General features: G+C 38.7%; 1 protein-coding gene across 1 annotated transcript in view; it reads right to left on the bottom strand.

Moving 5' to 3' along the window:
* FRY (FRY microtubule binding protein) overlaps positions 1-12,297 on the bottom strand; it is a 252,030-nt gene that overhangs the window by 154,338 nt on the left and 85,395 nt on the right. The window contains exons 5-8 of the mRNA XM_008692211.2: positions 9,248-9,338; positions 8,942-9,021; positions 8,746-8,826; positions 3,083-3,251 (exon numbers count right to left, since the gene is read on the bottom strand). Of these exons, the coding sequence (XP_008690433.2) occupies positions 3,083-3,251; positions 8,746-8,826; positions 8,942-9,021; positions 9,248-9,338 (421 nt within the window). The remainder of the gene's footprint in view (positions 1-3,082; positions 3,252-8,745; positions 8,827-8,941; positions 9,022-9,247; positions 9,339-12,297) is intronic.

Raw genomic sequence — 12,297 nt, 5'->3', positions numbered from 1 at the left:
ATGACATTTTGCAGGACTGGTTTTCTCACTCTCCTACTTCTATCTCAAATCACTGTGCTGAAAGGACAAAACATCTACAATCAGGGAACAGATACTCATCCACTGACTTATTGGTTGATTCATTCAGACATTCTTTGCTGACAAATTTCCATTGACCACATACAGTGTGTGGGGGCCTGGGTCCTTGATTAACCCACAAACACAGATCCCCAGAGAAGGTAAACATGGGAAGAGAGGAAGAAGATATTAAACTTATTTTGGGCCCTGTGACAGCCCCAGGCACAGAGCTGTTTACTTCTTAGCTCTGACATTTTAGGTGTGTTTATTATTCAGATAGTTTCATAAGCAAGTCTGGAAAGCTTCCCTCCCCCGCCTCAGGCAAGAAACCTTTCGAATACTTCCTCAAGCAAGGATGTCTTTGCCTATGGACTACTATCTATGAAAGGGTATTTTGGTGGCCCAGAGTATCATTTAATAGGAAAGCTGGCCTGTTTAGAATTCCACCAGCCTCTTTCTCCTTCCCGGCCTTTTTGGTAGTAACTCTTTATTAGGTATTGTTTTCATGGAAGGGTCCAAGGCTACATGTATTTGTGATGATATGTTAATATCCATATTAGCTATTATACTTACTTTCAGTCACCATTGGGCCCACTGCCAACAAAAGTTACTAAAATCCCTAGTCTACTAATGCTATACTAAGACATCAGTCCCAGAAAGGCATTGCCAACATGGAGTCATTGAGATGGTTTCCCCAATGCAGAATGGAGCTTCATGACTCCTGGAATTGTGGCCCTTTTCCTACAATATTTTGTATAGGTGTGTAACTACTCTTTCAAGTCATCATTCAAATACATAGATACATGAATTATTCATATGAGAGAGGGATAGAAATGGTTAACAGTTACTAAGTGCTTACCATGTGCCAAGAATCCTCAGAGCCACCTTCTAAGGTTAGTGCCATTATTACCTCTTTGCACAAAGGTAAGTGAGGTGGGGACGGGTTGAGGGTGACTTGCCCCAGGTCACAGTGCTGGTAAATGCTAAAGTTTGAATTTAAACCCAAGAAGTTTGATACATGGCCTAAATTCTTTTTTTTAATAGCTTCATTGAGATAGAGTTCACATAATATGCAATTCACCCACTTGAAGTGTACAATTCAATAGCTTTTAGTATATTCACAATTGTATTTTTTTTAAAGATTATTTATTTATTTGACAGAGATTGAGTGAGTGAGAGAGAGAGAGAGAGAGAGAGAACAAGCCGGGGGAGCAGCCAGTAGAGGGAGAAGGAGAAGCAGACTCCCCACCGAGCACAGAGCCTGACATGGGGCCAGATCCTAGGACCATTGGGATCATGACCTGAGTCACCCAGGCACTCCCACAATTGTACATTTATCACCACAATTAAATTTAGAACCTTTTTATTACCCTGCAGAGAAACTCTGTGCTATTTAGCAGTCATTTCCAACCTCTCTATCCGCACTCCCCTCCTCTAAGCCCTACACAACCACCAATCTACTTTCCGTCTCCATGGATTTGCCTATTCTGGACATTTCATTTAAATGGAATCACAAAATATGTGACTTCTGTTACTTAGCATAATATTTTCAAGGTACATCCATACTGTAGCATGTATCAGTACTTCACTCCTTTTGATGGCCAAATAATATTCCCTTATATGGATATACCACCTTTTGTTTCTCTAGTCATCAGTTGATGAACATTTGGGCAATATTCACTTTTTTGTGATTATGAATAATGCTGCTATGAATATTTGCGTTCAAGTTTTCGCATGAATGTTTATTCTCATTTCTCTTGGATAGAACCCTAGAAACGTGGAATTGCTGGCTTACATCCAACTCTAGATTTAACCCCTGAGGAACTGCCAAACTGTTTTCCAAAGTTGTTAGGCCTTTCTATATTCCAACCAGCAGTGTACGAGGGTTCTAATTTCTCTACATCCTTACCCATACTTGCTGTTATCTGTCTTTTTGATTATAGCCATTTCAGTGGGTATGAAGTGGCACAGCCTGTATGTCTAATCCCTATATCTAAGCTCTTCAGTGATAAAGACCTTCACTAAACCTAGCTCACAGCAGTATTAAAGTTTTATAAATTCTCATAGAGCCACATGTTCTGCAAAGTCCACATTAGCAACAATTCTTTTGTTAGCACATTATGTGAAACATGACGGAATTGACACCCAAACCTGTATGGTTTCGTTGATTTTTAAAAACTGATTCTCTTTTGGGGGCGCCTGGGTGGCACAGTGGTTAAGCGTCTGCCTTCGGCTCAGGGCGTGATCCCGGTGTTGTGGGATCAAGCCCCACATCAGGCTCTTCCACTATAAGCCTGCTTCTTCCTCTCCCACTCCCCCTGCTTGTGTTCCCTCTCTCACTGGCTGTTTCTATCTCTGTCAAATAAATAAATAAAATCTTTAAAAAAAATAAAAAAAATAAAAAAACTGATTCTCTTTTGGGGGCACCTGGGTGGCACAGCGGTTAAGCGTCTGCCTTCGGCTCAGGGCGTGATCCCGGTGTGATGGGATCGAGCCCCACATCAGGCTCCTCCGCTATGAGCCTACTTCTTCCTCTCCCACTCCCCCTGCTTGTGTTCCCTCTCTTGCTGGCTGTCTCTATCTCTGTCAAATAAATAAAATCTTTAAAAAAAAACTGATTCTCTTTTGTAGTAGGAATAAAAAGTTTTCTGCATTATTTAAAGTTCTGATGCCAAGAATGTTAACATAGCCACCTCAATGCTATCAATTATAAAAAGCAAAAAATCAGCTATATTTTATTCATAGATCAATCCGTAGCTGATGATCAAAAAGAGAAAAAAGTCAACCAGTAAGACATTCCACTATACACCCTACTTCAAAGGTGATATGAAAGCTTAAAAGTGAAATTATCTGCCTGTAACTCTATTATTTGGTTACAAAGCACGTTATGCATTACTGAGGAAAAAGTAGGACTTCTTCCACATTGTCAAGTGAATGGGTTTTCACATTCCAAGTCAGTCATTCTGATGAAGGGAGTTGTTCAGGTTGACAGCCCCTTGGATCTCCTGCCCAAAATGTTGCCTACCTGCATAAACTGAAGAGAAGCCTCAAAGTCTTCCACCGGATACATCTTAATTCGAAAGAACTTCATCCCCATTATCAGGCTGATAATGCTCTGAACAACATACGGGCTCTGCTCTTTGTGCCGTAATTCCTTGAGTTCTGCCATAAATTTCTTCTTTACAGCAGGGAATCTAAGAAGAGAACATGAGTGGTTTATTAAATAATGGTATGAAAGTGAGTATAATGGAGGCCTCCAGCATCTAGGAGCGACAGGGCACAGTGACAGGAGCCCTTTGAATGGTTGAAGTATATGGCTATCATTTTTTAAGGCTTTGTTATTGGGGATTTGGTAAAGAATACAATCTTCTCATTTCTTCTCTTATCCTACAATATACTCAACATTTCCTTCAGTCAGGGAGAAGATCCAGGGTTATTTAGACCCTCTCAAAATGGCCTCGCTTGTAAATTGAGCATGACAAAAGCTCCATTTCCTCAGGCTGGGCAATTTCCAACATACTCGCATACCCCAAGGGCCTGATGTATCTCTAATTGTAAGCATCCGAGCAATACCATGGGCCTGCTCTTTCTGACAATGACAGCAAATCATGCCAAGAAACAGTCCTAATCCATTTCCAGAGTTTTCGATTGTTGTTTCTTTTATACCTTTAGGTTAATGATCATTGAAAAAAATATTTCTACACTGTAAGAAAATCTAATAATGAAAAAATTCAAATCAAATCTAAAAGAAGAATAAGCTTTTCTACATGTATGGGATGTTACAACTAAAAAGACACAGTCCACAAGGAACTTAAGGCATCTGTATTGCTTAACAGTAAAATACTAGTAGTTAATAACATTAATTACAACAACATTATCATATAGGATCATAAAAAAGAGTGGATCCTAAGAGGTTGGAAAATAGTAGCAGATCTGCGAAGTACCCAAGGTGGAGGAACATACACATAAAAGTTATCCCAAATATTTCTGAAACGGCTGGTTAAAAGAACAAGGGAAGCCTTGTAAAACTCATTGCGTTTTGCTTCCTGAGACGATCAGCCTGAGATTCCACATAGGTGAAAAAGTAATTAGGAGCAAGGCATGATTAAAGAGGGTTATTATGATTATAAAAGTTAAAGGCCAACTAACAGAATCCTGGAAGGTTGAAACAACTCTTGACAGCTCAAGGGAGAAACCTGAGGACAAATAAAGTAGGCGGTAAACATGGAGATATTGTTTCACCAGAAGGCAGTACAAGAGGGCCATGATTGGCAAATAGGTGTCAGAGACTTGGTGACAGCTGGCCACTTTCTCGTTCTTGGCTCGGGTGCAGGAGGTTATGTGGTGCTCATTTGGTAATAATTTGTTAACACTCTATTTTTCCAAAGCAATTTACAGATTTTTCTTCATGATTGCTACGTATATCTCACAGTAAAAGAGGTTTTTAAGAGGGCAATGGAACAGAAAATAGAAACCCCAAATTCCAATGTCATCTTTCTTTTCTACTTCTCATAGAGTAGGAAATAATCTGACGCCGAGGACGGCGATGATGACAGCTACAAGCAGACATCCAAGGCCTACAATACGCCAAGCAAAGTTTGGCGAACCCTACATTTCATCTTCGCGATCATTCAGTCCTCACAATTTATGCAGAGTACTGTTATTACACCCTTTCTACAGAAAAGGAACTTGAGGCTGAGATTTCTAAATGTGATAAAGTCGCACAGCTGGCAAGTGGCAGAGCCAGAATTTCAAGCCAAATGTCTGGCCCTAGAGTCCCTACGCTTCCTCTCTGCTAGGTTATGTCTGGCCCAGTGGTTCTCAAAGTGTGGCCCCCAGATCAACAGCAGCATCACTGCTGGGGAACTTGTGAGAAACACTCATCATTGGCCCACACCACACCGACCGAATAAGGAACGCTGGGGCTGAGTTCCGGGACTCCTGTTTAACAAGCCCCGAGGTGATTCTGCTGTGCTGAAGTTTATGAAACACTGGTCTAGACCAGGAATCATGATAAGGTATATCTGTAAGATGGTTTATATTTTATGCACATTATACTCCTTTACATTTTTACCTTTGCAACAATCCACTGAGTCAGGCAGTGAACACATTTCCATTTTACAAATGAAGAAACAGATGTGGAAGATGAACATGACAAGACTCAAACCCAGGTCTTCTGACACAAATTCCAGGAATTTCCACTATATTCCAGCTGCCTGACATTGTCATGAACTATGAAATACAGTCACTGCCCTAAGAACAGTGTACAGTGTGATTGGGAAGATGAAGCAATGCAGAAAAGACCATGAACCATGTGAATAATTACAATTTTAAATATTAAATAATAAGATAAATAATTATCAAATATTATTTATTAATAAAAACAATCATTATAGCTAATCATTTGAATTATTAAATATTATTTATAATAAGATTAATAATAATCATAATAATTATTATTATTGTTTATGAGGTGTGTTCACCAGTGCCTGACCCTTTGCTAGGATCTTGCTGATCCTTCTGGCAGGTGGAATGGCCAGGCCAGATCACTTTCTCACATTTCACATTGCCTTTTACAAGAATAATACATTTAAAGAGGCTCCAGGGCATAGGAGAATGAAAGGGCTCTTCCCAGCTGGATAATTAGTGGAGATTTCTGGGGATTTGAGTTGAGGTAAAGGCTGAGTCTTTAGGCAGTGATGATAATGGGTGGGAAGCAGAGATGGCGTGCAAAGCAATGGAAGGGACACTTTTAATCAAGATTATAAAAATTTATTAATTCTCAACTGGATTTTTAAAAATTATATTTTTATTCAAGTTACTTCCAAACAGTAAAAAAAACTTACCAAGGATTTTAATTTTAGAAATGTGAAAGCTTAAAAGGAAAAAGTGATCTTGTAGGTTAGAGTTATATTGTTTAAAGAACATATGATACTTAGGGAAGTTTGTTTTCTATCCCTCATCCATGACTAAAACAAGGAGCGGTAGGAGAGGGCAGGTTACTTGTATAACTAGTTCAACAGTCTCAGGAGTGGGTGGCTGGCAGTCTATTTATTTCTCATTGAAGAATAAATATGGCTATCTTTTACTTTTAAAAGTCCCAGATGACATAAACATACTATTTTAGTATTAAAAAAAAGCCTAAAATCTATTTTTCTGTAAAATAATTTTAGGGAAAAATTAATTCATTTTCAATGACTGTGCCTTTAGTGTTTCACGCCGTCTTTAGTAAACACAGTAACTAAATGATTACTCAGTCTTTGGTACACTAGAACATCCATATAAAAATAAATTGCTTTAAAATGTTCAGTACATATTGTAAAAGTCAGAGTTTTAAAATATATACATTATGATTATATCACATAAAGAGAAAGCAATTTTGAAAGCTATGAGTCTTAGAGGCCATTATCACTATATAAATAAATATACCAGATTTTAACCAAAGAAACTTACCTTAAAAAAAAAATCAAACTTTAACTTAACTGACTTTTAAAAAGTCAACACTTTGGGTGAATATCACTAAATAGCAAAATTTTTTTCCCTTAATGTTATTAGGAATTAAGTGCATTATCATTAGTAAGATCAAAAATAGTGATTTTGCTAAAACTTAAAGACTAAAACTAAGCATTAATAACTAAAGTCATAATGAAGAAAATATTTCATATGCATTACCACTGGGAGCTAGATGTAAAGTCCAAAATTAGAATTGTTATATTACTCGAGTTTATTAAAAAAAAAAAAAGATAACCACCCTGTACTAGATAAGCATACATCCTTTCTTCCCCCCCTGAGAACAAAGGAAACGGTACTTTTCTAAGGCAATGACAAAGTAATGTTTCTGGCATACTCACGAAAAGGAAACGATGTGATAATTTGGATTATGACACCAGTTTAAGATTGTACTATCTATTAATAAAGGTTATCTATACCTTGACTGGTTGAGAATATATCATTGTGATTACTATACTCTACTGTAGTTACTATAAGAAGCCACTGACCAAGGGGTTCTCTTATGACTGGAAAGCACTGGAGCATTGTCCAAATTGAGACCTTTCATATACCCGACTATTGCAGAATTGGGACAAATACTGACATCATGGAAATTAAAACAAGCCATGGTTGGCAAGAAAACACTGGCTTGGTGGATCATGTAACTCTGACCTAATATGGAAATTCCTATAACCTCAGAATGTGGCTTAGTTATGACATTGTTTTTCAGTTCGTTCACAACCAACTCAAAATCACTATTGCTAAGGAAGGTGATTCTACTGGAACCAATATTGTGAATGAATAGTGCACAAAACTAAGAAAAACACAAAAAGCCATTTTTGGCAAGTTAAATCTTCCAAATGATAGTATAAGAGAATTGGACTGGGATAATTACAGAAGGAATTACATAGGAATTACATAGGAATACGTTGAGAGTTTCAGGATTTGACACAAATGCCAATACTTCTGTCCTTCAATTGCAATAGAAAAAGATGTATTGGGCTTTGTTTTTCTTGATGATTCATGAACCACGATTATGACAATGGGTTGCCATAGAAGTGCAATATAATCTCATGCAAAATGGCCCAGATAACACTACGGTTTGGTTCTTACAGACGCTTTGGCTACTTTTTCTTTCCTCTCTGTAGCTGCCAGGCTTTGAGCTTGATATTTCTCACTACTATCAGTGTATCTACCTCTCTCTCCTCTAACACTAATGTTTTAGGTTAGAAAAAATATGTAGCAGAGATGAATAGATAAACCAGGTTAAATAAATCACACCGAAGTATTTTGGGGGTCTGTTTCCTGAGTTCTTGTTTCTGTTTTCGCTAGGTAAGGTTGCTGAGTAAGTACTTTCTACAAAATTTTGTTTTTTGATAAATTGGGCATTTCCATGCTATTGAGTTAGGAAATTCCATCTCTTGGAGATAAAAATCTCTTTCTAAGCATCACATTTCACAAGCGTCAGGGCATCACTGTTGCTTTAATTTCACCTCTTGGCCTGGATTCATAGTTTGTCTCTGGCTCATTTTGCCTAACCTAGGCGTTCAGGATTTTGCCTGATTTGCCTCAGGGATGAATAAGATGAAGACGGGTGAATAAGGTGTGACATCACTTTTGGAAGAAGTATATTATTGCTAATAGTCTAACACCACTTTGTTCTAGCCTGTTAAGTAGTGTTATGGGGCCAGATAAATTTAGCAATGAGAACTTTCCCCCGACTTGTTTCCATGACAGAGTCTGGGACATTTTTAGCTCAGCTGAATTAAGTAAGGTCTATAGTAGAGGGACAATTTAGAATGGAATTTTCCCATTCACAGATGATATATATCGTATCTACCCACTCATGGAATATAGAAAACAGCACTTCTGAAACCGGTAAACTCCTTTGGAATATTTGGGCAGAGAGAAAAGAAACTTGGTTAGTCCATTTCTTTCTTTGATGCAGTAGTCTGAAACTCATGGACTCCTGGTAGGACCTGGCCCAACTGCCAGGTAAAAAAGATAATGGAGAAAACAACTGAAAACAGACTTGGTATGTGCCTCAAGAGGGCTTTTAGTCAGTTTCAGAGACATGGCGCCTATAGCCATAAGGACCCAAGCTCTCTGCTAGCTCACACACAGCCCCTTCCTGAGAGCTGGGCTGGGCTGCAGAAGAGGCACTCGAGCTCTTCTAGTAAAGGACTGACGTACACTTACTTAGCTTGTGCCAACACTCCGATGACTTCCGCATACAGGTCTGCCACAATGTGCATATTGCCAGTGTTAGGACCAAGGTACCTAAGTAAGATATGATTGGACAAGTGAGGGATCCCTGGTCATCTAAAAAGAGCACACTTGTTTAAGATTTAAGTACCCAACTTCTTCAAAATTCTAAAGAGAGAAATTACTTTACCCTTCTTTGTACTTAAAGTGCTTGAAAGCCAAGTTAATAACATCATGTATGAGACTGTCTATTACAGGATGAAGTGGAATCTGAAAAGGGAAAAAAAAGAAGATGGCTTTTAATCTGGAAGGAAAAAATAAAGATCAAGTCAGTAACAGTACTTCTGGTAACTATATACGGCCTTTAGCAATCAATAAACATAATTCACATGACCCAGGATTTGAAATACATGAACAATTTAAAACTTACATTTTAAAAACAGAAGTAGTTTTCAGATAAATCTTATCTAAAAGGAACATTAAATTACTGACCTACCTGTTTCAAAACTTCTATTAATACTAAAGAAAAAATAAAATCAATGGCGAGGTCCCGTCTTTCCATTAAATAATCTCGCTGTTGTTCATCACTGTAAAATTTAAAATATTCACATTCAGTGGCATTGAAGATTATTTTCAGAGTGATACAACTCACCAGACATCAAGGGCTCATTCTCAATGAACTGCAAACCAATTCTGCTATTACGAGGTTACAGTGGTAAATATATGCTAATGCTTATTATCAGTGAGATGTAGGGAACTCACATTACATCAGAATATTTGACTTCAAATTTCAACTTCTCAACCACGTCAACTTGAGTAGCTACTTGTATCTACAACCCCATCCAATGATCTTTCTTTCTTTCTCTTTCTTTCCTTCTTTCTCTCTTAATAAAGGTTTTATTTATTTGCGAGTGAGAGAGAGCGCACAAGCAGGGGAAGGGGAAGAAGGAGAAGCAGACTCTCCACTGAGCTGGGAGCCCGAAGCAGGGCTTGATCCCAGGACCCTGGGAGCATGACCTGAGCTGAAGGCAGATGCTTAACCGACTGAGCCACCCAGGTGTCCCTCCATGGACTTTTCTAAGGTGACTTCCTGGAATTCTATCATCTGTAGAATGGATACAGACCCAGGGCGGGGCTGCCATACTGGAGGTGGATATTGACAAGCTCTTGTGAAAGAAGCTACACAATGTAGGAAACAGTAAGGACAGAATATGATTATCAGTGACAGCAGGACTACAGAGGGTGGAGAAAGGTTAGGAATCACTTTTCTTTTTTTGTTTCCATGCCTCTTTCCTCCTGACCTTCTGCCACTTGAGATTTATGAATTAAGAAGTGAAGGGGCAGTGGGAGAGAGAATGGTTATACAGCAGGCGGAAGAAAGGTAGGAAGAGGCAAAGGGGAGTCATCTGAACTCACTCAAAAGTTAGGGAGCAGAATTAGCACTGTCAGAAGGACAGAAATGTCCATCCACCCTCACCCCATCCCCACCTCGAACCCCCAGGTGTGGCTTATTGAACATACTAACTGAGGGCTAAAGTGGAATTGAAACAAGAAAGACAAATGACATGACTGCCGAGACCCTGGCACAGAACTGTGGCTAAGAACGCTGGCTTTGGTGTGGAACAGTTCTGGGTTAAAATGATGCCTCTTCTATTTCCCAGTAATTGCTCCATCTACAAAATGGGAATAATAATAGTAACTACAGGAAGGTCTGCTTGAGTATTAAATAAGATAAAGTGTGTGATGTATTTAACATAGTCTCTTGAATACGGAACTGCTCAATACTTGCATATTAAGGAAAGGATGACCAGATTTGGGCTTGTCAGGCAGGCATTTTTGAAATAAGTCAAGAATATTTTATCTTATTTTTTAAAATCTTTTTTTTAAAGATTTAATTTATTTATTTGACAGAGAGAGAAAGAGAGCAAGCGAGAGCACAAGAAGGGGGAGCAGCAGGCAGAGGCAGAGGGAGAAGCAGGCTCCCCACTGAGCAGGGAGTCTGACATAGGACTTGATCCAAGGACCCTTGGATCGGGACCTGAGCTGAAGGGACACACTTAACTGACTGAGCCACCCAGATGCCCCAAATCAAGCATATTTTAAATACGGAATATTTTTCCCCTTAGTCAAAGGGAATGAAAAGAAAGTTGATATTCAATATCTAAAAAATAACTTCTGGAGAAGCCCTGTAACCCGGAGCAGGTCAAATGAAGGCTGCTGAATGACAGAATGGGTCAGCAAGGGAAGTTGCACTGTAACTGTCAAGGAGAAATGTATGGACAGGGTAGGAAAGCGTTCACTCAGGTTCATTGTGAATTAGTCCGGCCAAGAGGAAGAACACTGGCCCACACCATCTATCTGAAGTCCTTCAAGACCCACTAGCACTGGAAAGAGCTTCTGCCAGCTGGAGGAGAGGAAAACACATGAAATTCCATTAAAAAAAGAGAACATTCACAAGTCTGACCTAGAGATTATATCATGGAATAAGTAAATAAGAAGTTTGAAGACTGAAAGGAAAGAGACCTTTCAAAGATGGCCAGCAGCAGTAGACAGAAAATTGTTGTGCTGGATGGCCAACAAGGGTCTTTAAAAGGGGCCAGAGGACCTTGAGAAAGTAGCAGTTCTTGGCAGGGAAAAAAACTTTAAACCCCTGATTCTCTTTAATAAGTCAATTTATGCTTTCAAATAAAAGTAAGACCTATACTTTTCCAATAGTGAATTCAACTTTATTGCTGGTTTGAGGTCTAACTGCCAGGAGCCGGCAGCATTTGACAAATTTATTTGGCAGTCAAAATGTTGATGTTATACTAATCTTAGAAATCGTAACCCTAGTACACATCTGTCACATTTGACTGTTTTCGGTTGCTTATGCTTCTCTCTAAAGTTCCCCTTTTCTTTTTTTCTAGTAACAGAAACTCGCATTATTACCTACATCGTGCTCTAGACGCTCTCATTTTTTTGGCTTTCTCCCAAACACACATTCTTATTTTGAACTTCCAAAAGCTAATTAAATGCTGCTGAGTTGAATTTCACTGTTCTGATGCCGTATTTGATCTTGGCTATTACTCTGATCTCTTAAAAACAATCAGTAACCTGATTTTTCAAATATTATTTTTAATCCATAAAGAAATAAATTCATGAAAAATCCAGTTTTAGTAACTACATTCTGACAAAACAGAGAAACAAAACCAAAACTCAGTTAATTCAACTCACTAAAGAGGCCCCATTCTTTACCCCCAAGGAAAAGTTTAATATCTGTTTATAAACTAATATGCAATGTGGGAAGAATAATAAAATGATACCATTAATTAATTATTTTTTTAAAAAAGATTTTATTTATTTATTTGAGAGAGAGAGCACAAGAGGGGGCAGGGGAGCGTTAGAGAGAGAAGGACAAGCAGATTCCCCACTGAGTATGAAGCCATACATGGGCTCAATCCCCGGACCCTGAGACCATGACCTAAACCAAAGTCAGACGCTTAACCAACTGAGCCACCCAGGTGCCCCTGATACCATTAATTAACTGATCACACAGTCTGAACCATT

This window comes from Ursus maritimus, unplaced genomic scaffold (genome assembly GCF_017311325.1).
Source record: "Ursus maritimus isolate PB19 unplaced genomic scaffold, ASM1731132v1 scaffold_10, whole genome shotgun sequence".
Taxonomy (NCBI): domain Eukaryota; kingdom Metazoa; phylum Chordata; class Mammalia; order Carnivora; family Ursidae; genus Ursus; species Ursus maritimus.
This window is presented reverse-complemented; position numbering and strand designations above follow the sequence as displayed.